Source organism: Plecotus auritus (genome assembly GCF_963455305.1).
Source record: "Plecotus auritus genome assembly, chromosome: 7".
In the NCBI taxonomy this organism is placed as follows: domain Eukaryota; kingdom Metazoa; phylum Chordata; class Mammalia; order Chiroptera; family Vespertilionidae; genus Plecotus; species Plecotus auritus.
In genome coordinates, this window is record NC_137774.1 from 83,009,838 (window position 1) to 83,035,949 (window position 26,112).

At 47.4% G+C, this 26,112-nt stretch overlaps 1 protein-coding gene across 2 annotated transcripts in view; it reads left to right on the forward strand.

Annotated features, from left to right (window-relative positions):
- The window catches only part of ABCC1 (ATP binding cassette subfamily C member 1 (ABCC1 blood group)), a 160,894-nt gene that overhangs the window by 95,949 nt on the left and 38,833 nt on the right, over positions 1-26,112 (forward strand). For both annotated transcript variants that reach the window (XM_080679392.1, XM_080679393.1), the window contains exons 11-16: positions 3,783-3,875; positions 5,592-5,795; positions 15,395-15,541; positions 18,021-18,108; positions 21,761-21,836; positions 23,871-23,997. In XM_080679392.1, the coding sequence (XP_080535518.1) occupies positions 3,783-3,875; positions 5,592-5,795; positions 15,395-15,541; positions 18,021-18,108; positions 21,761-21,836; positions 23,871-23,997 (735 nt within the window). The remainder of the gene's footprint in view (positions 1-3,782; positions 3,876-5,591; positions 5,796-15,394; positions 15,542-18,020; positions 18,109-21,760; positions 21,837-23,870; positions 23,998-26,112) is intronic.

Genomic DNA, 26,112 nt, shown 5'->3' on the forward strand with positions numbered 1-26,112 from the left:
GAAATTAAAAATAGAACTACCGTATAAATCAGCAATTCCACTTGTGGGTATTTTCCAAAGAAAACAAAAACACTAATTTGAAAAGGTATGTGCACCCCTGTGTTCATTGTAGCTTTACTAGTAATAATCAAGATATAGAAGCAACCTAAATGCCTATCCATATATGAATGGACACACAATTAAATATTACCCAGCAATAAAAAAGAATGAAATCTTGCCATTTGCAACATAATGGATAGACCTAGAGGGTATTGTGCTAACGGAAATAAGTCAGACAGAGAAGACAAATATTATGATTTCACTTATATGTGGAATTTAAAATAGCAGAACAAATGAATAAACAAAACAAAACAGAAACAGAGCCATAGACACAGTGAACAAGCTGACAATTGCCAAAGGGGAGGGGTATGGACAGATGGGAATAAAAGGGGAAAAAAAGAAATGATGAAAAAAAATTAGTTGAGAAAAGTGGCAGGGAAAGAAAGAAGGCACTACATTCACAGAATTTGCACTAGAGTGCACTACCAATGTCTGCTGAGTAATAAAGTGGTCAGCCAGCAATACTTTTCGCTCTTGGGTTTCTTGGAGCTCTCTTGATGCAATTTTGTGTTTGAGGTGGATAGGATCACAGCAGGCATTATTGTAACATCTGAGTATACTTTCCTAAAAAGAAAAATAAAAAGAAAATAGATCAATTTTAAATAGCATAGGCAAATAAAGGGGATTTTGTGGGTGCATGCATGTAACTGCAAAGTCCAGGGACTTCAGGCATGGATGCATCCAGGAGTTCAAGGAATACTGTAAGGACTCAGTTTTACTCTTTAGTCGTTTTTTGGCCCTCTTTTCCTCTGAGTTGACTTTATCCTCAATGGGGTTTCCCTAAATGGCTTTTATACTTTGGGCTTGTATCATTTTTACAGATAGTGGTGTCAGAGGAAAGAGCATTCCTCTTTGCCTTAGCTAGAGTCCCAGGGGCCATCTGGTTGGCCTGGCACAGTGCTGTTCATATCCCTGAACCAATCACTGTGAGGCAGGAGGCAAAGTTCTCTTATTGGCCAGCTGGATCACAAGCTTTCTCTCACTGTGGGAAGGGGTGGAGGTATGATTGACAGCTCTTGTACGAGGCAAGGAACAGTTCCCCAAATCAAAAGATGAGGAGCAAAGATGCTCATATTCTAACACATGACTTATTCTTTCTCCCTTCTGAGCCTTTGCATGTGCCTCTCCTTCCAGTAGGAATGCCCTTTCATCTTTCCTCCATAAGGATGAAATCCCACCCATCCCTCAAGGCTGTGACAAATGCCACTGATTTTTTTCCTTCTCAATTAGATGGACTTCCTCCTTTATTGAACCCCAATAGCTTTAGTATAGAAACTTGTCTGATTTTTACCTTAGAGAATAGTTTTTTGCAGACTTAGTGTACCACCCCTTCCTCTCTTAGGGGCATTTTGCTACTCATGGACTCATAGGGTCTTGTTTTCATATCCTGTGGGTATAGTCCCAACAGGAGCATAATATGTGCACAAAGTTATCGGTTGATCTGGCTGTATTTTACACTTTTTGTGTATTTATAGAGCAGACAGCAAATGATTATAAATTGTTTCTGTTAATGAAACTTAGGAAATAAATACCACTATTTAGATGTCAAAATTAATGTCTTTTCCAACATCCGCTTTCCCAGGAAGTGTTGGGATATCCACTTCCCCAGAAGGTGTTGCTTTGGGTAAAATATTTTTAAAATACTTTTAGACTTGCTTTTTGGGTTGGTTTATGAACTATGAAGAAAATTACTTTGTTTTCAATGAGGGATGTTGAATGTGTTATTGCCAGGTAATTCTCTATTGTGGGGGTTGTGTTCTTCATTGTAGGATGTTTTAACAGCATCCCTGGCTTCTACCCACTGGACACCAATAACACAGCTCTCCTCTCAGTCCCCAGTAAGGACAACCTAAATGTCTCTAGACATTGCCAGATGTACTCTGGGGGGAAAAGTCCTATTTGGTTGGGGATCACTGGCTTAGACCAAAACAGGATTTCTCTATTTGACCATCAAAAACAGTGCAAGCTCTGGAATCAGACTGCCTGGGTTCAAATCCTGCCTCTTCCATTACTAGCTCTGTGACTTAGTCACTTAGTGTCTCTAAGCCTCAGTGTCCCCTTCTATAAATTGTGATGATAATGGTACCTCTCATCATAGGGCTGTTGGGACCATTTAATGAATTAATGCAGGTCATGCTTATGGAACAGTGCATGGTACACAAATGTTCTCCGTCTCTTAGTTACTGTCAGGGTTCTGAATGCTTTTGATTGTTGGTAGAAATCACCTTTGTTCTCAAAGGTAGATTAATCTTCACTTGGATCAGCAGTAGTATTTTTTTGGAACTAGGCCCAAAGCCCTTGCAGGTGACTACTTGGAAGGGACTAACGCTCCTGTTTTTCTGAATGCCTAAGGTGGGGGATCACATGACTCACGAGTTCCATCTGTATGCTCCAGCTGAGGAAATGCACCCTGGGCTAACTTCTCAATCTGTCGCCTGTCTTTGTGGAAGTTGAAAGATACCGATCTATATGGCCAGCTCTCCTTGACCTCTCTGAGACAGTAGTTTCCTTGTTTGCAATGGGACAAGAGAAAAAAATCTACAGCCTCTTATCTACAGATCCCAGCCAAACCGCTCTGAAATCCAAGTTTTCCGTAACTCCTTTGGTGGCAAAACCTGACCTGAACTGACGCGAACTCTTGGTGACCTTGATTATTTCTCTTATTGTGACTATTCCTGTTTTGCTGCTGAAGAATCAGTGCCTTTGCTCATGGAGTGCCGTGCCAGGCCCTGGTGGGGTGGATGCATAGAAGGTCACATACACCTGTGTCAGGGGTCCCCGAGAGCATGCCAGGTCGATGACTTACTAGGAGGACTCGGAGTTAGAATTTATTGCAGCAGGCTGAGTGAAGGGGTGAAGTTTTTTGGGGAAACCAGACACAGGTTTCCAAGAATCCTCTCACTGGTGACACACAGGATGCCCTTGATGCCCCAGCAACCAGGTGTGACGTGGGGGGAACGTGGCCAGCCAGGGAAGCTCAGTAGAAACCTGAAGCCCAGGATTTTTATTGGGGGGCTGGTCACATAGCATCTATCTGGCACCTACCAAACTTCCAGACTCCCAGCAGGAAAAGGGGAGCACACACCATATTGTTTGTATAAACAGTTTAGGCACAGGGAGCCACTTGTATCAGTTCTGAGAATGATGGGAGCCCTCCCCAAATCCGAGCTCCCAGATGCCAGCCGAGGGCCAGATTTGTAGGCAGGCATTCAAATAAGAATAACCCTCGGGCTGGCTGTGGTAGCTGTTCTCTGCTCAACACCTTATTACATCTGGTCCCAAGGGTTCTGATAAAGGATCATGGACCTGCATGTTCTTTTTAATATACATTTTTATTGATTTCAGAGAGGAAGGGAGAGGGAGAGAGAGAAACATCAATGATGAGAGGGAAACATTGATCATCTGCCTCCTGCATGCCCCCTACTAGGGATCGATCCTGCAACCCGGGCATGTGCCCTTGACTGGAATCGAACCCGGGACCCTTCAGTCTTCAGGCCACCGCTCTATCCACTGAGCCAACTGGCTAGGGCGACCTGCATGTTCTTAAAGGGGCTGAGGTGCTCAGGAATAAATCTGAAAATTGGGTAAAAGTAGTGGAAGTGCCTCGAACTTGCTGGGCAGAGTCGGAGTGGTGGCTCAGCCCGGGAAGCCTGTGTGAACCTTTGTCCTCTTTCCTTCCTTAGAACCTGGGCGCCTCCATCCTGGCCGGGGTGGCTGTGATGATCCTCATGGTCCCCCTGAACGCTATGATGGCCATGAAGACCAAGACCTACCAGGTAGGGTGTCTGTCTCCACCAGACTCCAACCTGGGCCCCGGCCTGGGGTCTTTCTGCTTGGGTTCTGGAGGAGTTTCTTCTGTTCCGGATGTGGGGGTCTCAGCCTTGCGTGCCTGTTGGGATCCCCGGAGGAGCTTTAACAAATGCTGATGTCTGGGCCCCAGTCCAGGGATTCTGATTCACCTGATATGGGTGGGCCCGGGCATCACAAGTCTTTAAAGCTTCCTGGGTGAACACATGGGCAGCCGAGGTTGTGAGCTCCCGAAATCATTAAACCAGCGGGCCAGTGACTGAAAGCATGTCTGGGAGCTTCCGAGAATTCCCTACTTCCCGGAATTTATTCATGTGTGCGTGTGTGCATTTTTAAGAGTTAAGTAAAAATTACCCCTATGTCCTCTCCCCCCTTTACTTTATGCTAGATACAGTGATCAACTCTTCCGTTTCTGAGACACTTTGTATTTTAAGTTCTTAAATACCCAAGTAGCAGAGTGACTGCTTACTCATTATAAAAAAATGTTCAAATAATACAAAGGTGCATGGATTAAAAGGGGATGTCTCCTCTCCTCCCCTCTCACCCACAGTGAACACGGTGAAGCAAGTCCTTCCAGAACTTTCTGTGCATGTATAAAGGATCTGATCCTATAGTTAGGTTTGGTGTGTATATGTATGTTTTTGTGCTCTTGTGACCACATGTATTTTTACACGGGAGGGCCTGTTTGGCGGCCTGATGTCATCATTTGACACCGTGCCTCGGGGATTTTTCTGTGGTGTGAGTCTGACTTCATCCTCTTGAACTGGTGCCTGATGGTCCATAACCGAGCCGGACCAGAGTTTACTTCCCTGCCCCTGCCGATGGCTATTTATGATGTGCCTGTGGAGTTTCAAACGAGAGGGCCTGGCCCCCCTGATGGTGCCTGAGGAGAGATGACTCCCAGGATTATGGGGATGAGGCCTCAGCAAGCGGGGGTGGGGCGGGCAGGAGAGGAGAGGCGAGGAAGGGGCTGTGGCCCTGTCGCCTTTCACGCCTACCTTTCATGCCTTCGACACACGGGCTTCCCTGAGAGACTCCTCTGAAACAGCTCCAGTCATGGCTCTCGCCTGCTGGTGCTCAGCGTCCTCATCAGGGGCCCAGGCATGACCGTGGCACTCGTAACGGGGTTCAATAAATGCCCGAACGCATGTAAAAGGCTCAGAAAAGTGCCTGGCACATGGAAGGTGCAAGATTGCTCTTAGCAATATTTAACAGCTGCATGGCGTGGACTCCCAGGGGTCAGAACCAGTGCCAGCTGTTAGAGAAACATTTCAGTATTTTGCCAGTATTATGGCTGAAAATTCATAAAGAAAATAACAAAGCAGAGGGAAGAACCCAACATCATCGCTCTTGTATTTGAATCTGCGGTGTAGGACCATGTTCCCTTTTTTCCCTGGGTACCTGAAGGGTTTTTCCTGCCTCTGTTCCTCAGTCTTACGGGTTTCTTTGTGTCTAATTATCATGATTCAAAGCAGGGCTTGTTTTCTTCCCCACTGATAGAAGAGTCCCTTGGAGCGCCTCAGGGTCAGGAGTGGGGTTCATGGCAGTTGCAAGGTTGGCTCTGTTTTCGCACCCTCAGGAAGGCCCTTTTGAATAGGTGGGGGGTGAGTGATGGAGGGTGTGATGCCAAGGCCAGCAGTGAGCGGCCAGCCCCCAGATGTGGGCTGATGCGCTTCTCTTTGAAGGTGGCCCACATGAAGAGCAAAGACAGTCGGATTAAACTGATGAATGAAATTCTCAACGGGATCAAAGTGCTGAAGCTTTACGCCTGGGAGCTGGCGTTCAAAGACAAGGTGCTGGCCATCCGGCAGGAGGAGCTGAAGGTGCTGAAAAAGTCTGCCTACCTGGCCGCCTTAGGGACCTTCACCTGGGTCTGCACACCTTTCCTGGTGAGTGAAGCCAAGTTTATCTTGGCCACATCATTTTATGTTGCTTTATTATCATACCTAAGTATTTTTAAGTTTCAACAAGGCCTTCTATCACTCTCTTTAAAAAGTGCCATGCAGCCCTAGCTGGTTTGGCTCAATGGATAGAGCATCGGCCTGCGGACTGAAGGGTCCCAGGTTTGATTCTGGTCAAGGGCACGTGCCCGGGTTGCAGGCTCGGTCCCCAGTAGGGGGCGTGCAGGAGGCAGCTGAGCAATGATTCTCTCTCACATCGATGTTTCTATCTCTCTCTCCCTCTCCCTTCCTCTCTGAAATCAATAAAAATATATTTTAAAAAGTAAAATAAAATAATAAATAAATAAAAAGTGCCACACACACTTTTATTTTATTAGTAACACTTAGCAGCTTCCAGCCCAGGGTCCTCAAAGTAGCCAGTTCAGCAACTGTGTGTTACGGGTTCCCCATGAAATAAGGAGTTTGCACCAGAATGTCCACCAGCATTCGAGAAGGTCTTGCCAAGAATAAAAATGTCAGCTGAGTTAAACCGGGTGCTCAGTGCCGTAGTTGAGCTACATGACGGTGCCGGGTCCTTGCCTACTGCTGACCGCTCACAGACTTGTGTTGGCAGTGACCTGTGCACCACACTTCGAGTGGCAATGCCAAACACACTAGAAAATTTACTTGTTCTTTCACTTATTGTGTCTCTCTGCTGGAATGTCAATTCCAGGAAGGCAGGGATTTTGTCTTTTCTATTCAGTTGTAGTAGAAATAAACAATACAATAATTAAGAAATAATAATGTAAGAATAAACTCTGCTTTGTGTACTCATAACTGTAAACCTGCTTTTGCCTAACCCTGTATATTCTTACGGGAATTCTATGAACTAAAAGCACACATTTTCACAAATCATCCTATTTCCTATTAGACTAACATCTGTTTCATCACAGCTGAGTTGCAGGTGGAATGTTTAAGGAAACTCCTGTCTTTGCAGTGTTTGTTGGAGTATATTTATTCTAAGCTCAGGGGCCAGACGTAGACAGGTGTGGACCACGGGCCATAGGATGCTGACCTGGCTTAGAGGAATGGAATGTTCTTCTGAGTCAGGACATCTGCCGATTGTGCTGCCAGCTCAGGGTGTGACCTCCTCCTCTGGTTTTTCACATATTAAACACGAAGGGGGTCAGCCACAGGGATGTCACATATGGGGCCCTGCCGTCCCCCTCCTCCCTTGCTTATTTCAGACTTCCACAGTCAGTCATGGTGTTCCCACCCATCGAGTTAGGTTCGAGCAACGCCCCAGGTGACCACTGTCAGCTGACTGGAGTTGGCACAGGGAGTGATTTGCCATCTCCTAGCTGTTCTGGGACTCTGTTTCCAAGATGCCTTTCAGCTCAGACACAGTGGCATTCCAGGATAGAAGGTTCTACCGTCTTATTCTTTCACCCTCCAGTCTCCCTGATTTTCCTCAGGGATTCAACGGCCACCTTTGATTTTTAAAAGTAAAAACAATGTAAGACTGGATGGTAGTTATAGAGGGTGTTCATTTAATTATTTTTCTTTAAGTTGTTAAATAGTCTCTACGTGTTTATAACTGTACTAGAGCCCGGTGCACGACATTTGTGCATTGGGGAGTGGGGGTGGGGGCCCCTCAGCCCAGCCTGCGCCCTCTCACAGGTCGGGAACCCTTTGGGGATGTTTGACTGCCAGCTTAGGGCCTAAGCTGGCAGTCGGACATCCCCTGAGGGGTCCTTAGAGCTGCTGTAGAGGTGGGAGAGGCTCCTGCCACCGCCTCTGTGCTCGCCAGCTGTGAGCCCGGCTTCTGGCTGAGCAGCGCTCTCCCTGTGGGAGTGCACTGACCACCAGGGGGCAGCTCCTGCATTGAGCATTTGCCCCCTGGTGATCAGTGCGCGTCATAGCGACCGGTTGTTCTGTTCAGTTGATTTGCATGTTAGCCTTTTATTATATAGGATTCTATTTTGTATATGTGATACATTTTATTTTAAAAACAGTAATGTGTTGCTGTGGTAAAAATAGTTTAAGCTGTTTCGAAGGATCTACAACAGGGCTTTGCAACCTCAGCGCTATTGACATTTGGGACCCCGATAATTCCATGTCTCTTTGTTGTTGGGGCTGTTCTGTGCATTGTAGGTTGTTTAGCAACATTCCTGACCTCTACCCTCAAGATGCTAAGTGGTGCCTCTCCTTCCAGTGTGACAATCACAAAAGTCTCCAGACATTGCTAAATGGCCCCCAGTTGAGAACTGCTGGTCTGCAGTGAAAAGCATAGCTCTTTTCCTCCCAGCTGCTTTTGTGTATTTCTAGAGAGAGCTTATATATCAGCATAACAGTGACTATGCATAACAAATGTCATTAAACTTATATGTCTCTTTTAGTTGCTTTTCCTTTACACAAGTGATAGCAAATCATATAGAAATCCAAGGCGTTTTGTTTTTGTTGTTTTCTTTAAATATATTTTTATTGATTTCAGAGAGGGAGAGGGATAGAGAGATAGAAACATCAGTGATGAGAGAGAATCATTGATCTGCTGCCTCCTTCATGCCCCACATTGGGGATCGAGCCCACAACCTGGGCATGTGCCCTGACCGGGATCGAAACCATGACCTCCTGGTTCATAGGTTGACACTCAACCACTGAGTCACTCCAGCCAGGTGAAGGAGTTTTGAATTGCCCCTCCACCCCCCCCCCTTTTTTTTTTAAATAGGAAAAGATCTGCAGCCAGAGGGAGCAACGATAGGGTTTAATCCATGGGTTGTGTTACATTTAGGATGGGGGATTTTTTTCCCATCACCCTTCGCTCTGCACATTAAATCCTCTGATCAAACCGCGTTTCCAGCTTGTCACCTGAACATGCTTGCCCTTCACATACTGTCTCTTGCCCTGGTCTCTATTAGGAAGCCATGTTTAGGTGTGGACTGCCTTTTCTTGATCTTGAATTTGCCACTCAGTTTTGGGTGGGTGATGGGCTTCCCGAGATGGAATTTGTTGAGCTGGGTGTCAGTTAGGACCTTGGCCCTGGCGGAGGCACCGAAGCCTCTGACTACATTAGGGTAAAATATGTGGCCCTCGGCTCCCCTGGCAGGTGTTTGCCTGTTCATTTCCCTGGTGAATTCCTGAGCTTCAAGGACGATGAGGTGTTTACCCGCTGGTAGGTGTGATGGAAGACAGAGGCCGGGGAGGTCAGACAGGAATGGGGATGCCATATGGTGGAATTGATGGGACTGTTTTTCTAGGTTACAGAGCCTGGCATTTATCATGTCCACTTCATGTACTTTCCTAAAATAGCATCCCCAGGCAGCCGGCAATATTTAGTATTTTCCATCTTGGAAGATTTGTGAGCTTCTTGCCTCCTACTTACATTGTGTCTCTTTTCATTAGATAGTTACCATTCCAGGTGTCATATGTGGACCTTGTGTTTTTTTGCTTGTATCCTAGAACATAGGGGACTTGGCAAATGGTGCATACTCAGCAAGTGTATGTAGAGAAATGAATGAATGAGATATTTAAGTAAACTATTTGTCTTGCAAATAGTCAGGAACTATTTGCAAGACACAGAAACTTAACTTAGATTGACTAGAGTAAAAAAAAGAAGGGGATTTTTGAGTCACAAGACGGAAAAGTCTAGGAAAATGCTGGTTTTAAGCATGACTAGGGTTTCAGGCATGGCTAGATCTAGATGATCCAAAGATCTCTATCTCTTAGCTCTGCTTCATCCTTTCTGTTTTTTTGTGTGTGTTTTTTTTGTCAGATGTGCTTTCCACACAGTTCCAGTTCATCCTGTTATCTCAGTAACTCCTGTGAGGAGACAGCCCCCCTTTCCCTGTTAGTTCCTGCAAAGCTGTGGGATTGAGTCTCATTGATTGCATTTGGCTTTGTGCTTATCCTGAATCACTACAGCAGGGGAGATTGTATGCTTGGATTAACCAGGCCTGGGTCATGAGCTTGGGGTGGGATGTGGGCGATTCCTCTGTGGCGGAAGCTTATAGACTGAGGCTGGATGAGGTTCAGTTCCCCAAAGGGAAATTGAGATGTTGTTACCAGCAACTGGGGAGTGAGTGCTGGGCAGGCAGTAAGAACAGATGTCAGGTTGTTTAGGGGTTGGGCTGGCGTAGATGGTTCAGTCATTTGCCACATTTCTCAGTGGAGGCACTGTGAGCACTTAGAGTGGGACAGTGTTCTTCGTTGTTGGTGAAGGATTTCTCCCATTCTTTACTGTCACCCATGACAAGGTGGTAGCAAACCCCAGCTCCCCACCACCTACCACCCCAGTCACCTTCACACACTTCCACACACCCCCAATAGAGAGAACCAGGTTAGACCTATTTCCTACTGGACTGAGTCTCACTGAGACAGGCAGGCTACTTCCCGGCCCAGCTGGCAGGAAGCCAGGGACCCATTAATTGCCCCAATGCTTTCTTTTCTCCTAACAGCCAATTAACGGCCTGAAGGACACGGCTTTCTGCAAGATTTACTTCGATGGGCTTAAATGTGGTTCCTTTCACTCACGGGTGCATGCTAGCAAGATAGGCTGTCCTTTTCCTGACCTTCCCTCATTTAATTAGCTAAAAAAACACACCCCTGGGTGGAGATTTAATATGCTGATGAGACATGCGATGCATGAAGAAGCATGTAGTTACACACACAAGCGCCAAAGAGTCCCCGCCTCTACATATTTAGATGTCATACTTGGACGTCATCTTTCCCACCTCAACTTCTTTCAAACCGTTCCTTGGCTTTTGCTTGGGGAGCAACATTTCTCTTTCTCCCTTAATTGTTTTCCTCAGTGCACCAGCTACATATGATAAACCTGTTGCCTGAGTACTACTTTCTGGGGAACTCGCATGATTTCTATCTTGGAAGTTCCCAAGAACCCAGTGGGTTCAATGGTAGGATTCTCACCTGCCTCCCAGGTTCCATTCCTGGCCAATGCACCAGGCTCTATATTGGTTTCTGGTGATCTCTTCTGATTTCTATCCAGGGTGCCGGTAATGTCAGGATCTCCATGCTTGCCTCACCTCTGAGCACACAGTGCCTAGCATGTAGTAGGTGCCCAGTTAGTAGCAGATGGATGAATGAATGACCACTACTTCCTGGAGAAGCCAAAGCTGTGGGTCTGACAAGGGGCCATAGGATATTGTTCCCTCTCGACTCACACCCTGTGCTGCCGGCAGCCACCCCATCACTTGGGCTGAGGGAGCTGGTATGTTCTGGTGGTGAGATCCTTGACGCCTGGTTTTCTCCACTGCTGAAGAGACACATCTGAGTGTATGCTCTCCTGCCTTCAGGAAATCCACCCACCTGTCTATTCGTCCATCCATCCACCCACCCACAGACATTAGCTGAGTACCTACCTTGATTTAGGTGCTGTCCTAGGCACTGATGATAGAGCAGTGAATACCACAGACACAATTCCCCGCCCTCATGGAGTGTTCATTCATCCTAATTGGGAGAGACAGTAGGCATAACAAATGCATCATGTATATTTCACAGACCTAGAAAGAACTCTCCAAAAATTCATCTGGAATAAAAAAAGACCCCGAATAGCCACAGCAATCCTGAGAAAGAAGAATAAAGTAGGAGGGATCTCAATACCAGATTTCAAGCTGTATTACAAAGCCACTGTCCTCAAAACAGCCTGGTACTGGCACAAGAACAGACATATAGATCAATGGAACAGAATAGAGAATCCAGATATCGACCCAAACCAATATGCGCATTTAATATTTGACAAAGGAGGCATGAGCATACAATGGAGTCAAGACAGTCTCTTTAATAAATGGTGTTGGGAAAATTGGACAGATACATGCAAAAAAATGAAACTAGATCACCAACTTACACCATACACAAAAATAAACTCAAAATGGGTACAGGACTTAAATATAAGACGGGAAACCATAAAAATACTAGAGGAATCCACAGGCAGCAAAATCTCAGACATATGCCAAAAGAACTTTTTCAGTGATACTGCCCCTAGGGCAATGGAAGCCAAAGAGAAAATAAACAAATGGGACTACATCAAAATAAAAAGCTTTTGCACAGCAAAAGAAACCATCAACAAAACAACAAGAAACCCCACTGTATGGGAGAACATATTTGCAAATGGTATCACTGATAAAGGTTTAATTTCCAACATCTACAGGCAGCTTATACAACTTAATAAAAGGAAGATAAAGGATCCAATAAAAAAATGGGCAACGGACCTAAATAGAATCTTTTCGAAAGAAGACAGAAGGAAGGCCAAGAGACACATGAAAACATGCTCAAAGTCACTAATTATCCGAGAGATGCAAATCAAAACAACAATGCGATACCATCTCACACCTGTCAGAATGGCTATCATCAACAAATCAACAAACGACAAGTGTTGGCGAGGATGCGGAGAAAAAGGAACCCTCGTGCACTGCTGGTGGGAATGCAGACTGGTGCAGCCACTGTGGAGAACAGTATGGAGTTTCCTCAAAAAACTGAAAATGGAACTCCCATTTGACCCAGTAATCCCACTCCTAGGAATATATCCTAAGAAACCAGAAACACCAATCAGAAAGGATATATGCACCCCTATGTTCATAGCAGCACAATTTACAATAGCTAAGATTTGGAAACAGCCTAGGTGCCTGTCAGCAGATGACTGGATCAGAAAACTATGGTACATCTACACAATGGAATACTATGCTGCCGTAAAAAAGAAGGAATTACTACCATTTGTAGGCACTTGGATGGAATTAGAGAACATTATGCTAAGTGAAATAAGCCAGTCAATGAAAGAAAAATACCACATGATCCCACTCATTTGGGGATAATGAAAAACATTATAAACTGATGAACAAAAAGATAGTTACAGAGGCAGTAAAGCATCAAACAGACTGTCAAATTACAGGGGTAAGGTTAGGGAGAGGTGGGGGAAATAAGAGATCAACTGAAGGACTTATATGCATGTATATAAGAGTAACCAACGGATGCAAAACATTGGGGGGTGAGGGCATGTATGGGAGTGGGGTGGGGGTGGGGGGCAATGGTAAGATATGTACACATATAATACCTTAATAAAAATTTGAAAAGAAAAAATAAATAAATAAAAAATAAAAAAATATAATTTTGAAATCCCTAAAAAAAAAAAAACAAAAAAAACAAAAAAAACAAATGCATCATGTAGTGTGCTACACTGCCGTAGTGCTACGGGGGAAAAAGATTCAGGCTGGAGCCATAGGGAAGGCTTGCGTTTTAAATAGGATGATGGAAGACCTTATTGAGAAGGGGACACTTGAGTCTCTACTTTTGGAGGTGAGGGGCCCCTCCAGGGAGAAGAAAGAGTGAGTGGAAGGGCCCTGAGGCTGGACCTGGCCAGCCCCAGAGGAAAGATAACCGTGGAGGCCAGTGGGGCTGGAACCGAGGGGCGAGGGGAAGAATTGTAGGAGCAGGGGCCAGACAAGCTACAGATGGGATGTTTACAAATCAGGTGGGCCCGGGGCCCGAGTCAAAACTTTAGTTGCTATCATAAGCAAAAAGGACTGGTTTGGAGAATTGGGCTTTTAAAAATAATTTGATATTTTTATTGAGATATAATTCACCACTTTTAAGTGTAAAATTCAGTGGTGTTTAGTATATTCACAAGGTTGTGCAACTGTCACCACTATCTAATCCCAGAATATTTTCATCATCCCCCAAAGAAACCCTCATTGGCAGTCACGCCCCCTTCCCCCTGCCCCCTCAACCCTAGGCACCCACCCATCTGCTTTCTGTCTCTGTGGATTTGCCCATTCTGGATATTTCCTATGAATGGGGATCCTGTTGCCATGTGGCCTTTTGTGTCTGTCTTCTTTCACTTGGCATCAGGTTTTCAGGTTCATTCAGATGGTAGCCGGGGCCAGTGCTTCACTCCTTTTCATGGCCGAGTACTATTCCTCTGTGCGGATGTATTTGGAGAGTTTGGAGTGAAGCGTGCCTTTGGTTATGTGAGAGGTCACTGCCCGGAAGAGGGGAGCCAGTGTGTGCAGCATGAGCACCTCGCCTCCCTCTTGGCCGTGGGGCTGGAAAATGTGTGTGCCGTGCCTCAGGGTCATCCAGCTTGTAATGTCAGAGCCAGGGCAGAACCAGCTTTGCTTCCCAGTGCCTTGCTCTTGGAACTGGCTTATAGATTCTTTGGGAGAATAATCCAGGGAGTTGGGACTGAGTTTTGCAACAAGAAATAAAAACAGCTGCCATATATTGCATTTTTCTGTGCCCTGGGTACTGTGCTCAGTGCTCTGCCTGAGCCCCGGGCTTCCTGCTGCAGCAGCCAGCAAAGGTGTGTCCGGATCCCCATTTTGTAGATGCAAAAATAGAGGCTCACTTGGAGAAACGAGGTGGCACACCCACCTGGTGTGTGGCCGAACTTAACGGTTTTAATTTTTAAGCTTTACGGCCTTCTAAAAGGTAACAAAGAAATGAGGCAGCTGAGACCCTGAAAATACTCTGAACCACAGCCATACCAGAGGCTTAAACTGGAACCCCCTGATTCCCAGCAGTCTGTTACCCTCCCCCGCGCCCCCCCCTTCCTCCCTCCCCCCCAGTGATTGTGGGAGTCTGGGGCTGGCAGGGGACTGGGAACTTCTGTTCATCTGCCGGGTCCAAGGTTTTCCAGACCAGACCCCCCTGCTTGCATGTACCAGATGATCTCTTGGGATGCCTGTTGTTAGCCTCCCCTGCACTGCTCTGTCCCAGCAGTGAGGGAGGGGTGCAGACATTCACCCACTGACCTTTTCCCTGCTCCCTACGCCAAGCAGCCTGGCCCTGGATTATTCAGGGGTCCCTCATTTCTCCTGGTGACATGCTGTCATCTCTAACAACTGAACCCAAATTCTGGTCGCCTGAGTAGTAAAACCCAGGAACTTAAAGCAAGGTAGTAAAACCACAAGGCTTAAGGTAAGTCTGACTTTATGGGGAAGAAAGTGGCTGTTTGTTTTTAAAAATAAGTCTTCCTGTCCTGGGGATATAAAACCATAGAAAGGTTTATGAGCTGAAGGAATTTTGAAAGTGACATTAATTCTCCACCTTCACCCCCATTTCACAGATGAGACAGCTGAGGCATGGGGAGAGGAGGTAACTTGCCCAAAATCTTATTCAGGGTTCCTGCGGCTCAAGGATCAGTCATGTGCAAGACGGGGTCCCTGCCTTTGTGGTGTTTGCATTTTAGTGCAGGAGCCAGCCAGTACATACATATATTACCACAGTACATGGTGATAGGTGCTGTGAAGAAAAATAAACCAGGATGGGAGTGTGGGTAAGACGGAGTAACCCAGCCCCCATGTGGATGGGAAGGTTGTTTGGGCAAAGGGAACTGCAAAGGCAGAGGCCCAGAGGGGTGATGATGCTGTGTTGTTGAGGAATCCAATGTGCCCCAAAGGAAGATGGTGGTAATTTGGGCCCCTGGTTCGTTTTCTGAGTGTTACCTTGGGCATTTTCTGCTGCCTCCAGTGGCCAGTGTAGGTGATTGCAACTCGTGAGGGGAGGTACCTGAACACCTGGCTGAGGGAGTGGGGAGGGTAACTGCTCCCAGACTGTGACTGACTCAGGGACACAAGTCAGTGATGGCGTTCTGTTTGCAGGTGGCCCTGTGTACTTTTGCCGTCTACGTGACCATCGGTGAGAACAAGATCCTGGATGCCCAGAAAGCCTTTGTGTCCTTGGCCTTGTTCAACATCCTTCGTTTTCCCCTGAATATTCTCCCCATGGTCATCAGCAGTATTGTGCAGGTATGGGCGAAGCTGGGGGGCTGCAGGGAGGGCTCTCCTGGAAACAAAACAAAAGAGCTTAACAGTCGCCCTGCAGGCAGCTCCCTCCGCACCAGTCGCCCGGAGGGCTGGGCAAGCCTGGCCACGTGGCTTTCAAGCTTTTTGGTCGTACCCCAAAGAAAGCAATCCATTTTAGTTCTTGACAAGGAACTCATATACTTAGGATTAATGCAGCCAGGCCTTCCCGAGCTCTGTAAGATGCTTTCTGAAGTGTTTATTCTGTTCTAGTCCGCTGTGTTCTACCCTGCCCTATCCCCTAGTGCAGCCTTGGGCAAACTACGGCCCGCGGGCCAGATCCGGCTGTTCTATCCGGTTCTCTTGCTCTCCCCTCTGCTCCTTTACTTTGAATTTATATTAGTTCACACAAACACTCCATCCATGCTTTTGTTCCGGCCCTCCGGTCCAGTTTAAGAACCCATTGTGGCCCTCGAGTCAAAAAGTTTGCCCACCCCTGCAGTCTGTCTTTTAAAAAATGCATCTGTTGACCTATTACATGGATTTCACCAGCCACTAATAGGCCTTCACCCACCATTTCAAAAACCCCAACCTCAACCACCCCCCTAAAAGTCCTAAAATTCATGCAGTGACCCTGTAAGGAGAGGAAACCGCTCTCTCCACTTTTACACCATTTGAAACTCCCACCACTTTCCTGCCGATCGTGTTTTTCACACTCTTCTGCCTCGCATGGCACATATTCATGTTGAAAACCCCATTTTCAGCCACACAGAAGAATCAGTCTTAAGATTTGGTTGTAGGCTTTATTTTTTTAGAAAAGCAGATAAGACCCCTTTTTATTATGAAACATTTCAAACGTGTACAGAAGTAGAGGCTAGGATAATGATGAACTTTGTGAACCCATCACCCAGATTCAACATTATGTCACACTTGTTTATCAGGTCCTTTTCTATCCCTCCAACCCCCGCTCCTTCCTCCCTCCCTTCATTTCTTTTTTTCTTTGCTGAAAATTTTTAAAGCAAATCCAAGACCTCTTGGCCATTCACCCAAAAATGCTTCTGCGTGCCTTTCTTCTTGCATAGCTATAACACCATTATCATGCCTAACAAAATTAACAGTCCTTTCTTAAAGTAATACTCAGCCCATATGAAAACTTTCCAGGTTTGTTGGCAGCGGCAGGACAGCACCAGTGTTAGACCCGTGGGATCAGACCGGACCTGGGTTCAGCAACCTCGGTACTTGAGCTCTGGCTAGGAAAGGATTCAGAGCCTAGACTCAAACCATAAGAGAACATTTATTTGGAAAATCACAGAGGTTGAAGAAGTAACTCGTAGAAAAGATGGGCTTAGGAAACAAATTATAGAGGTAAAGGGAGGGCCCTTGGAGCTTAGGAGTGAGGAAGGTAAAGGTGAAGTGCCTAGGGGGAGGGGAAGGGGAAGGGGCTGGGGAAAGGCACAGGCCTGCTCCCAGGAGGGAGAACTGCTGGATCCTCTGTTTTGGGGGTTTTAAGGGTGGAGATTTTAGGGGAGATCCCAGGAGAAGATCTCAGTAGAATATTCACCAGCTTTCCAGGTGTGTCCTTTCAGGGTCAGTGCAGCTGGTCCTGAGGTCAGCAGTGGTGTCACTCGTCTGGTTTTGCTGCTTTTCGGGGCCTGGAGCTGAAAATACAACTTGAGGCTTAGATGTCATCTCTAGGGAGGAAAGGTCAGGGGGTCCCACCTGCATGACCAGTGATATGCTAGCGGGGGAAAGGTCACCCTGGGGGTGAGGTCCTACCCTACGTTTGTCCTTTGCGAGGCACTCGGGGCTTTCTACCCTGGTGACCTTCTGTATCTGGCTCATCGCCTTTGCTCTCTGCTCATGTCTAACTGCCTAACACAGATTGTCTCATTCATGTCTTTACAGTCGGGCTATTTGAATCAGAACCGTTGTGTGTGTGTGTGTGTGTGTGTGTGTGTGTGTGTGTGTGTGTGTGTTTGAATTTCTTTTTATTGGGATGTATTTGACATTTAACTGTATAAGTTTAATACATTGATATATTGCAGTACGATTGCCACTATAGTGTCAGGTAACACCTCAATTACTTCACAATTATCATTTCCCTTTCTGTGATGGAAACAGTTAGATCTAGTCTCTTAGCAACTATACTGTACATTCAGTCCCAGGACTTACTCATCTCCTTGCTGCTCATTTGTGCCCTTAAACAGGACCATTGGTTATTATGTTTGTTAAGTCCCTTTGCATCTAGAAAAGTCCTTTTAAATATCGGTTGTGGGATTTTAAAGGAATACAAATTAGAACTGTTTTACTTGTTATTCTAAGCCTAAGGTGAATGCTGGTTTTGGGAAATGCAGAGCCTTCAGAAATGAGGGAGGATGTGGGCCCTCTGCACCCAGGGCAAACCACTGAATGTTAGCCTGGGATCTGTTTCGCAAAAATCCTTTTAAAAATAACTATGCCTTGTGTATGGTTGCTTCCTGTGTAGGCGAGTGTCTCCCTCAAACGCCTCAGGATCTTTCTGTCCCACGAGGAGCTGGATCCAGACAGCATCGAGCGACAGCCCATCAAAGACGGTGTGTGCGTTTGGTCCCTCTGTGCAGGATGCTGCCCTCAACTCAGCTGTCCTCCCTTTGGCTTTGCCCAGCAGCTTGTCTGCGAGGCCGCAGGGAGCAGGATCTCTGCAGAGTGGGTGGACTCTAGGGCCTTGTCTTGCAACTCCTAGGGGGGTGAACTTGCACTTCTGCTTTCTTGCTGAGAGGCACCCGTGGGCGAGGCCTCTCCCTGAAGGTCAGCTTCCGGAGAACCTGGACTTTGATTCTATTCTGGGTAGATGCACAGACAGAACTAGGTTGTTGGAGACTGACCAGTTGTGTGTACTTGGGCAGGTCCCTTCACTGCTCTGAGCCTCAGTTTCCCCACCTGGATAATGGGAATGAAGGTACTTTTCTGTGGCAGGGGGTTATATGGGTTTTTATTGGTAAGTTTGTTCATTTTGTAGCTTATTAATTCGTCCTTTCCCAGCCAAGGCCCCTGACCAGGGATCTGATCCATGGCTGTGTCTCCAGGCACTTAATCATCGGCTTTAATAGCACTCACGGCAGCGGCCACTTTCATTCCAGTGACACTCCCGCCAGGTGCTCTGTTCTAAGGACCTCGATGTAATATCCCATCTGCTGCTCCTTGTGGCACAGAGAGAGGGGCTGTGGAAACCCCCATTTTACAGATGAGGAAACTGGCCTCAGTAACTTGCCCAGATCTCACAGCTAGTACAAACTAGAGTCGGGATCCACACGACAGCCTGTGCTCTTAGCCACTGAGTGGATTTGTTGTAGGCGGTGGGTATCTGACGGGTGGGGTCAGACCAAACCTGGGTTCAGCAACCTCAGTACTTAGGTTCTGGCTAGGAAAGAATTCAGAGCCAAGACCCAAACTATAAGAGAACATTTATTTGGTAAATCACAGAGGTACAAGTAATTCCTAGAAGAAATGGGCTTCTTTTATAGAGGTAAAGAAAAGGCCCTTTTGGGAGTGAGGAAGCATGGGTCAGGGAGAAGGAGGGAGAGGGGGAGGAGGAGAGAGAAAGAGAAAGGGGAAGGCACGGGCACTGGCCTGCGCCCAGGAGGGAGAGCAGCTGGGTCCTCACCCTAAGGGTGTTTTGAGTGGAGACTTTAGGGGAGGTCCCAGGGGAAGATCTAAATAGACTATTCAGCAGTGTTCCAGGTGTGTCCTTGCAAGGTTGTGGTCTCCACTGATTGATTGGCCGGCACCAGGGCAGGGGGTCGTTCAATGCAGCTGGTCCTGAGGTTGGTTTTGTTGCTTATCCGCTTGGAGCTGAAATACAAGTTGTGGCCTAGATGTTATCTCTAGGGAGGAAAGATCAGGGGGTCCTGGTCCAAACACCTGGCCAGAGATAAGCTAGGGGAGAAAAGTCACCCTGGGGGTGAGGTCCCACCTTACAAATGTCTGCTGCTAGGCACCTGGGGCTTCCCACCCTGATCTTCTGTACCTGGCCCATCATCATCATCCTTGCTCTGTTCATGTCTGTCTGCCTACCACATATTGAGTACCTACTATGTGCCAAGCACTGTTCTAAGGACTCTCTGTGTATTGCCTCATTTACTCCTCATCACAGCCCTCCCTATGGAGTCCATCCCATTATTATCAATCCTATTTTACAGACGAGGAAAGTTAGGCACATAGAAGTAAGTAACTTGCCCAGATTTATCCAGCTAGGAAGTGGCAGTGTAGGGCTTTGAGCCTACACAGTGTTGGCTCCAGAGCCCCATGAATATGTGTATATATTGATTATAATGTGTGAGCATTGCCTGGCACCTCATAGGTTTTCAGGTGTCTTCAGTGGTGTGTAAAACACCAACACAGAGCCTGCTAGCCCAGGAATGGTGGTGATCGTTACTTCTCTAGTGCGAGTGAGAAGGTCTGCGGCATTGTCAACTCAGCCTCGTCACTACTGATGTTCCGGCAGATCATTCTTTGCTCTGGGGTGGTTATAGGATGATGAGCAGCATCCCTGGCTTCTACCCACTAGATGCCAGTAGCCCACATCCCTATTTTAAAAAAAAAATTTATTTATTTTTAGAGAGAGAAGAAGGGAGAGGGAGAGATAGTAACATTGATGAGAGAGAAGCATTGATTGGCTGCCTCCCGCACGCCCCCTACTGGGTTTCGAGCCCGAATCTGGGCATGTGCCCTGATTGGGAATGGAGCTGGTGACCTCTTGGTTCATGGGTCAGTGCTCAACCACTGAGCTACGATGGTCTGACCACACCCCAGTTTTGACAGCCAAAAAATGTCTTGTTCCCCACACATTCTGTCCCTTGGGGAGCAGAGTCACCCCCCACTTGAGCACTGGTGCTCACTGGATGTTGGAATCTTCCTCCTGACTTCCCTGACCTCTGGTCATCCAGTTCCTGCTGTCCTGAGGACCTTCATCCCCTCCCCACCAAAGGATACGGGAGCAACAGCACGTGCACCAGGGTTAAGTTTCTCTGCATAGCCCAGGGCCTAAATTGGGGGCAGCCAGTGGAGGTTTGAGCTGCTGCAGTTCACAGTTCACTGCACGTGTCTTGTTGGAAAGCCCCGCCCCAGCCTCCTGGTGCCCTGCAGACCTCAGCCCCTCCCTTCCTGCCCTGGTGGCAACCTGCTAGGCATTTTGACCTCCTGAGATGTTTATCCACACCTTCAGGTGCCAGACTTGGCAGCTTTCGGCCACTTCTCATGGTCCAGTAGCTTGTCAGTCTCAAGTGGCTTTTCTTAAATTTTTTTCCAGTTTCCTCCTTGTTCTCCATTTTCAGTGGGGATGGGAGGAGGGAGTGAGGGAAGAGGTTAAGTTAGCTTAACCAGTAACTTCCTCTCACCACAATTTTCTGTTTTTTTTATGTGTGGGAGAATTTATTTATTTGTTTGATAACTACAAAACACCCCCATCTTATCTCTAGGTGGTTTTAAGATGTCTCATAATTAAGAGTCAAATTTGTGTTTTTTTAAGTGAGGGATATGAGTGAAAGGAAAATAAGGGGAGGGAAAGTGAAAGAGGACAGAGGTGCCCGAAGCTGGAGTCACAGGAGCCCTGCATGTATGCAGGCTTTGTCTTACCACCCTCCCCCTGCCATACCCCACAGCCTGCTTTTCACAGCGCAGGGGACTGCTGTTTAGAAGGGCCTACTGTGATGGGAGATGAGTTAGGAGGCAGCCCTGAAATCCAGGAGTTGGGGTGCGGGCCTGCTTTGAACACAAAGGAAAAGGCCCTGGGGCGTGGTGAGGGCCAAGAGCCAGTCCATGCTCATGGAGAGAAGCTCAGTGCGGGAGGGTGCTGCCTGTTGCTATTGACGTTGGCTTCTGCTCGGCCCTCCCGGCCAGAGCCGGCTGATGGAACCTCCCAAGACAAGGCGAGGGAAGTCCCTGGATCCCTGTGCTCCCCGTGGGTCCCCCCACCTCTACGAGATGGGCGTCCGGATGGCGCAACCTCCTGCCTTTCAAGGCGGAGTCCTCCTGCGGTTTCCTTTTGCTTTCTGGGTCTGAGGCCACCTCTAAAATTGCTGGTTGGGTTCTTTTTTAGAAACTGAGACAGATGTAATCAGATAATGCCTAGCAGAACTGGCCTCTGGGGTTGAACTACACTTGATTAGAAAAAAACGTCAGAGCCTGCTGCTCACTCTCAGTCCCATACTTCATTGTGCCTGACACGCTGTGTCTGCTGCTTTTCAGGCGGGGGCTCGGGCAGCATCACTGTGAGGAACGCCACCTTCACATGGGCCAGGAGCGACCCTCCCACACTGAATGGGTAAGCCAGGATGTGGACAGAAGCACAGGGCTCTGGGCAAACATGGGTTCAATGCCAGCCACCCTCCAGCTCTCTGACCTTGAATAGGTCACTTTGCCTTTCTGAGCCTCACTTTGCTCATCTGGGAAATAGATGCAGTCACACCTGATGAGAGTGTGCCTGGCACAGAGAGTTCCCTTTCATTGTAAGTGACGGAAACCTTGCACAGATAGGCTTAGGCTACAAAGGGAGAGTTTTGCTGTGAATAACTGAAAGGGCCACTTTCAGGTACAGTGTGATCCAGGGACTCCGTGCCATTAGGATTCTTTGCATCTTGTCTTTGTTCTGCTTCTCTCTCAGACGGCCTCTCCCCTCCTGATGGCAAATGGTCCCTATTCACTCCAGGTGTGGATTAGGACAGCGGTCACCAACCTTTCAGACTTGACGGATCACCAGTGGTCCGCGGACCTCTGGTTGGCGACCACTGGATTGGGAGACCTGCCTGCCTCTGATTGGCCCAGTTTGGGTCATGTGCCCCTCCCTGAGCCAATTACTGTGCCCGGAGAGACTCTGCACACTGATTGGCCAAGTAGGGTCCCAGACTGTGATGTTGATGGTGGTGGCAGGCAGGCTTGAGTCTGTCTAAAGGAATTCTTGTCTGCTGGGATTTGCTCTCAGGATGGAATTGTTCTCTGTCCTTCTGGGGATCTTCAGCTGCCTGGCTCACCCTTCCTCACCCCCACCTTCCCTGGTACCTTGCCCACAAAGCGCACAGTGTCCAGGGCTTCCCAGGCAACTTGTTAAGTGCCTCTTATTTCCTTTGACTGGAGGCCTTGTTCAGTGGTTTCCAGGCCTCCTTAAGGAGTCCCCAAAACACAGGGCCAGAAGGGGCCAAATGTATCCCCCATGCCCCTGAACAAATACCCCCTTCCTGGGAGCCAAATTACAGAGAAAAGGGTCTGTATAGCACCTCCCTTGGAAATTCATGGTGGGGTTGCATGTTTAGGAAGTTCTTCCTTGTGTCTCACTCTACTCCTGCTGCTTCAATTTTAGCTTCTCTCTCTCATTCTACTCCACAAGTAAGTTCTCTAGATCTGTGCTCTCATCTTTTCTTCTGTTCTTCCAGAATCAAAGGTGGTCCTGTTCCTCACCCACCTCGATTCCCCAAATCTTTATTCATCCAAACTTACTTTCTCCTCAGCCTATAAAGATGTTCCCGTCTCACCTGGATGATTGCAAGAGCTGCTTCCCTGAGTCCTCTAACCCACCCCCCTCACTGCACAGGAACAAAAGAATAGTCAGTGCGACCGTGCAGCAGGTCCCCAAGAATTAGACAGTGAGTGACAGCGAAATCTAGCAGCATTTCCACTAAGAGGTTGAAAATCCTAATAGCAACCGTGGGCAAGCACAGCCAGTGTGAGCAAACCCAGCAGGGTCCTGGACGTCCCGCCCGTCTGGTGGGTGGGATCCTAGCTCTGGCACGTCGTGTGACAGGCAGTCACTGTCAGAGCATGAGCTTATTTTCTTGTACTTTGCTTACTGGTACCTGTCAAAGGGCAATTTCAGTGGAGGCCACCACCGCCTTCAGGACTGGCCTACCTCCTTGCCTCATCTGTGTCACTGACATGTCGATCCCTGACCATACACGCTATTCAAACCTTGGCCTTAAGCTGTTCTAGGTTTCCGTGTCTGACACACGCTTGCCCTTCCTTCAGAGTTCACTGTGAGGTGCCCTCTGCCCCCCGGGCACCTGTGCTGTGCCCCAGGGCAAAGTGAATACCCCTGCATTTGGCAGATGGCTCAGGTGTCCGTTTTCTCAGATGCGCTGGCATCTCAGCACCTGGCCTGTGCCTCACACAAGAAAGGCCTGAGACTGTTCACTGAGCTCAGCTCAGCAGTGGAAACGCCGGAGAAATTTCCAGATCATGGAGGCGCATGGCAGCCCTGCCTCCCGCTTCTCTCTCTGCTCAGGGTAAATCCAGCTCCGGGCACCGGCCCCGCCCACCTCATTCGGGTGAGAGCATGGCTGAGGCACTGTGTGTTGTGTCTTTTCAGCATCACCTTCTCCGTTCCAGAAGGTTCCTTGGTGGCCGTGGTGGGCCAGGTGGGCTGTGGAAAGTCATCTCTACTGTCAGCGCTCTTGGCCGAGATGGACAAGGTGGAGGGGCACGTGGCTATCAAGGTAGGAGGACAGGGGGAGCGGGGCCCTGGGGCTGATGCCTGAGGAGGAAGGTCAGTGTGATGCTGGGTTCCCTTTCATGTGGTCCCCGTGCATGAGGCAAGAGCAGCGTGGTCTCTCTCTCGTTCTTTCTCTCGCGTTCTTTCCGCCCTTCTCTGTGCCATCCTGGAGAAGTGCCACTTGTTTCCTGCTGTGTCCGAGCACCTTGCATAGTGCCAGGCACGGAGTGGGCACTCAGTGCATACTCAGTAAGCACACCCACGTTCCCTGGTCTGCTCACCGTCTCTCGTTCCCGCCCCGTCTCTGCCCCTCAGTGTACACCTCGTGGCCTTTGTCCACTAGTCTTTCTGGCTTGTTCTCTTTCCACGGAGCTCTCTGTGTATTTTTTTTTTTTGTAAAAGTAACTAAACTTAAAATTTCTGATTTATGTCATTGGAATGTGATCTTAGAGAATTCTTTTTAAGAGAACTGTTTAAAATCTGAGTGTGTATTGAATTCTTAATATGGGGCTAAAACAGACTGTGGTTTTATTGCATTTAAATACACAGAGTACTGTGAACTAAGCTGTTATATTCCTCAAGAGAGAGTCTGAGAGGTCGCTTCAGTGAATAAATGAGTCCTTTAGAAATTAAGAGTCTTGTTTTGCATTTAGCTCGTTCCCCATGAAGGCCTTTTCCTGGGGTAGGATCACCTCCCTCAAAGTTTTGTTGGTTCCAGCGGTACCTGAAGTGGGGTCTGCAGCAAACTCGCCTTGTGGGATGTTTTGGGAAATAGTGCACACTCCGATTCCCTCCCTCTTGGACACTTAGAATAAACATTAATAAAGTAAAGGCTCTAAGGAATCCTGCAAGGAGGAAGAAACCTATTTAACTTTGGTTAACCCAGCATGGTCCAGCCCACACCTTTTCATTGTCTATGCGGAAACTAGTTACAGCCCAGAATTACTGCCTCTTGGAATCTGCTTTTGGGATGCTGGTTTATGCTATTGTCTCTATCTCAGTGCACAATCTTTGTGGATTAAATAATGTCCTTTAGCCTAATATGCATTAGTAGAAAGTACATTACAGTAGTTGGGCCCAAACTAATATTGCAAAGCTGTTGTTTTAGGAAGTGCTCTGTCATTACTTTCCAGTACATGTTATGAAGTAGGACCGATGGGCCACGTGAGCTGGGTTAATGGAAGAAAATTACAAATCATGTAGGGACCCATGTTGCGTTCTGTTTCATTAACCCTGGATTTCCCCAACCACAACCCTATTGACTTGTTGGGCTGGATAATTCTCTGTAGTGGGGCTGTCCTGTGCATTGTAGGGTGGTTAGCAGCATCCCTGGCCTCTACCCTGGGATCCCCGTAGCAGCCCCCAGCTGTGACAACCAAAAGTGTGTCTAGACATCGTCAGATGCCCCCTGGAGGGCAAAACCACTCCCAAGTTGAGAACCACAGCTTTAAAGGAAAAAGCTTTTAAATAAAAAAGGGATGGATGTGGAATTTGAGGGTGCGCTGAGTGTTTGGTTTGACAAGGTTAAAGGTTTATTTGTGAGGGTTATTTTGCCCGGTAAGGGAGTGCCTAGCCCTCTTCTCATAGCCTTCTTGATACCTTATATTATGTGGAAAGAAAGACACAACAGCTTTTGAAATGGACGATTTTGATACAGAAGTCCTTGCTTAAATTTCCTCAAGGAAATTTCCTCAAGACATGCTTTCCTGATGTTCCTAACTAGGTCTTTTCTTTTCGAAGGACTTTTTAAAGGTCTCATGTGTTTTTCTCTTAGCATTTACCACAGTTGTAATCAGTAATTTTTGTAATCGATAATTTCCCATTCTTGGGAGGCATTTTAGTCCACTGATGGAGGCATTCAGTGAATATTTACTAAATGCATAACTATAATCTCACCAATGAGGATTTTGATTCTTGAACTCCCGATGTTGGTCAGTGTGGGTTCTGATCTCAGCTCTGGCATCGCTGTCCTTTGTGACTCAGTTTACCTCTTGTTGAAACAATGGGTGTGATGCAGTCACTTGTGGAGTAGGGCCTTTCTGGCATGTGGTGAGCTGGCTGCTATCTTGTTAACCAAGTAGGTCTTCCTGTCTCTTGCTTTCTTCTCCACTTGCCATGT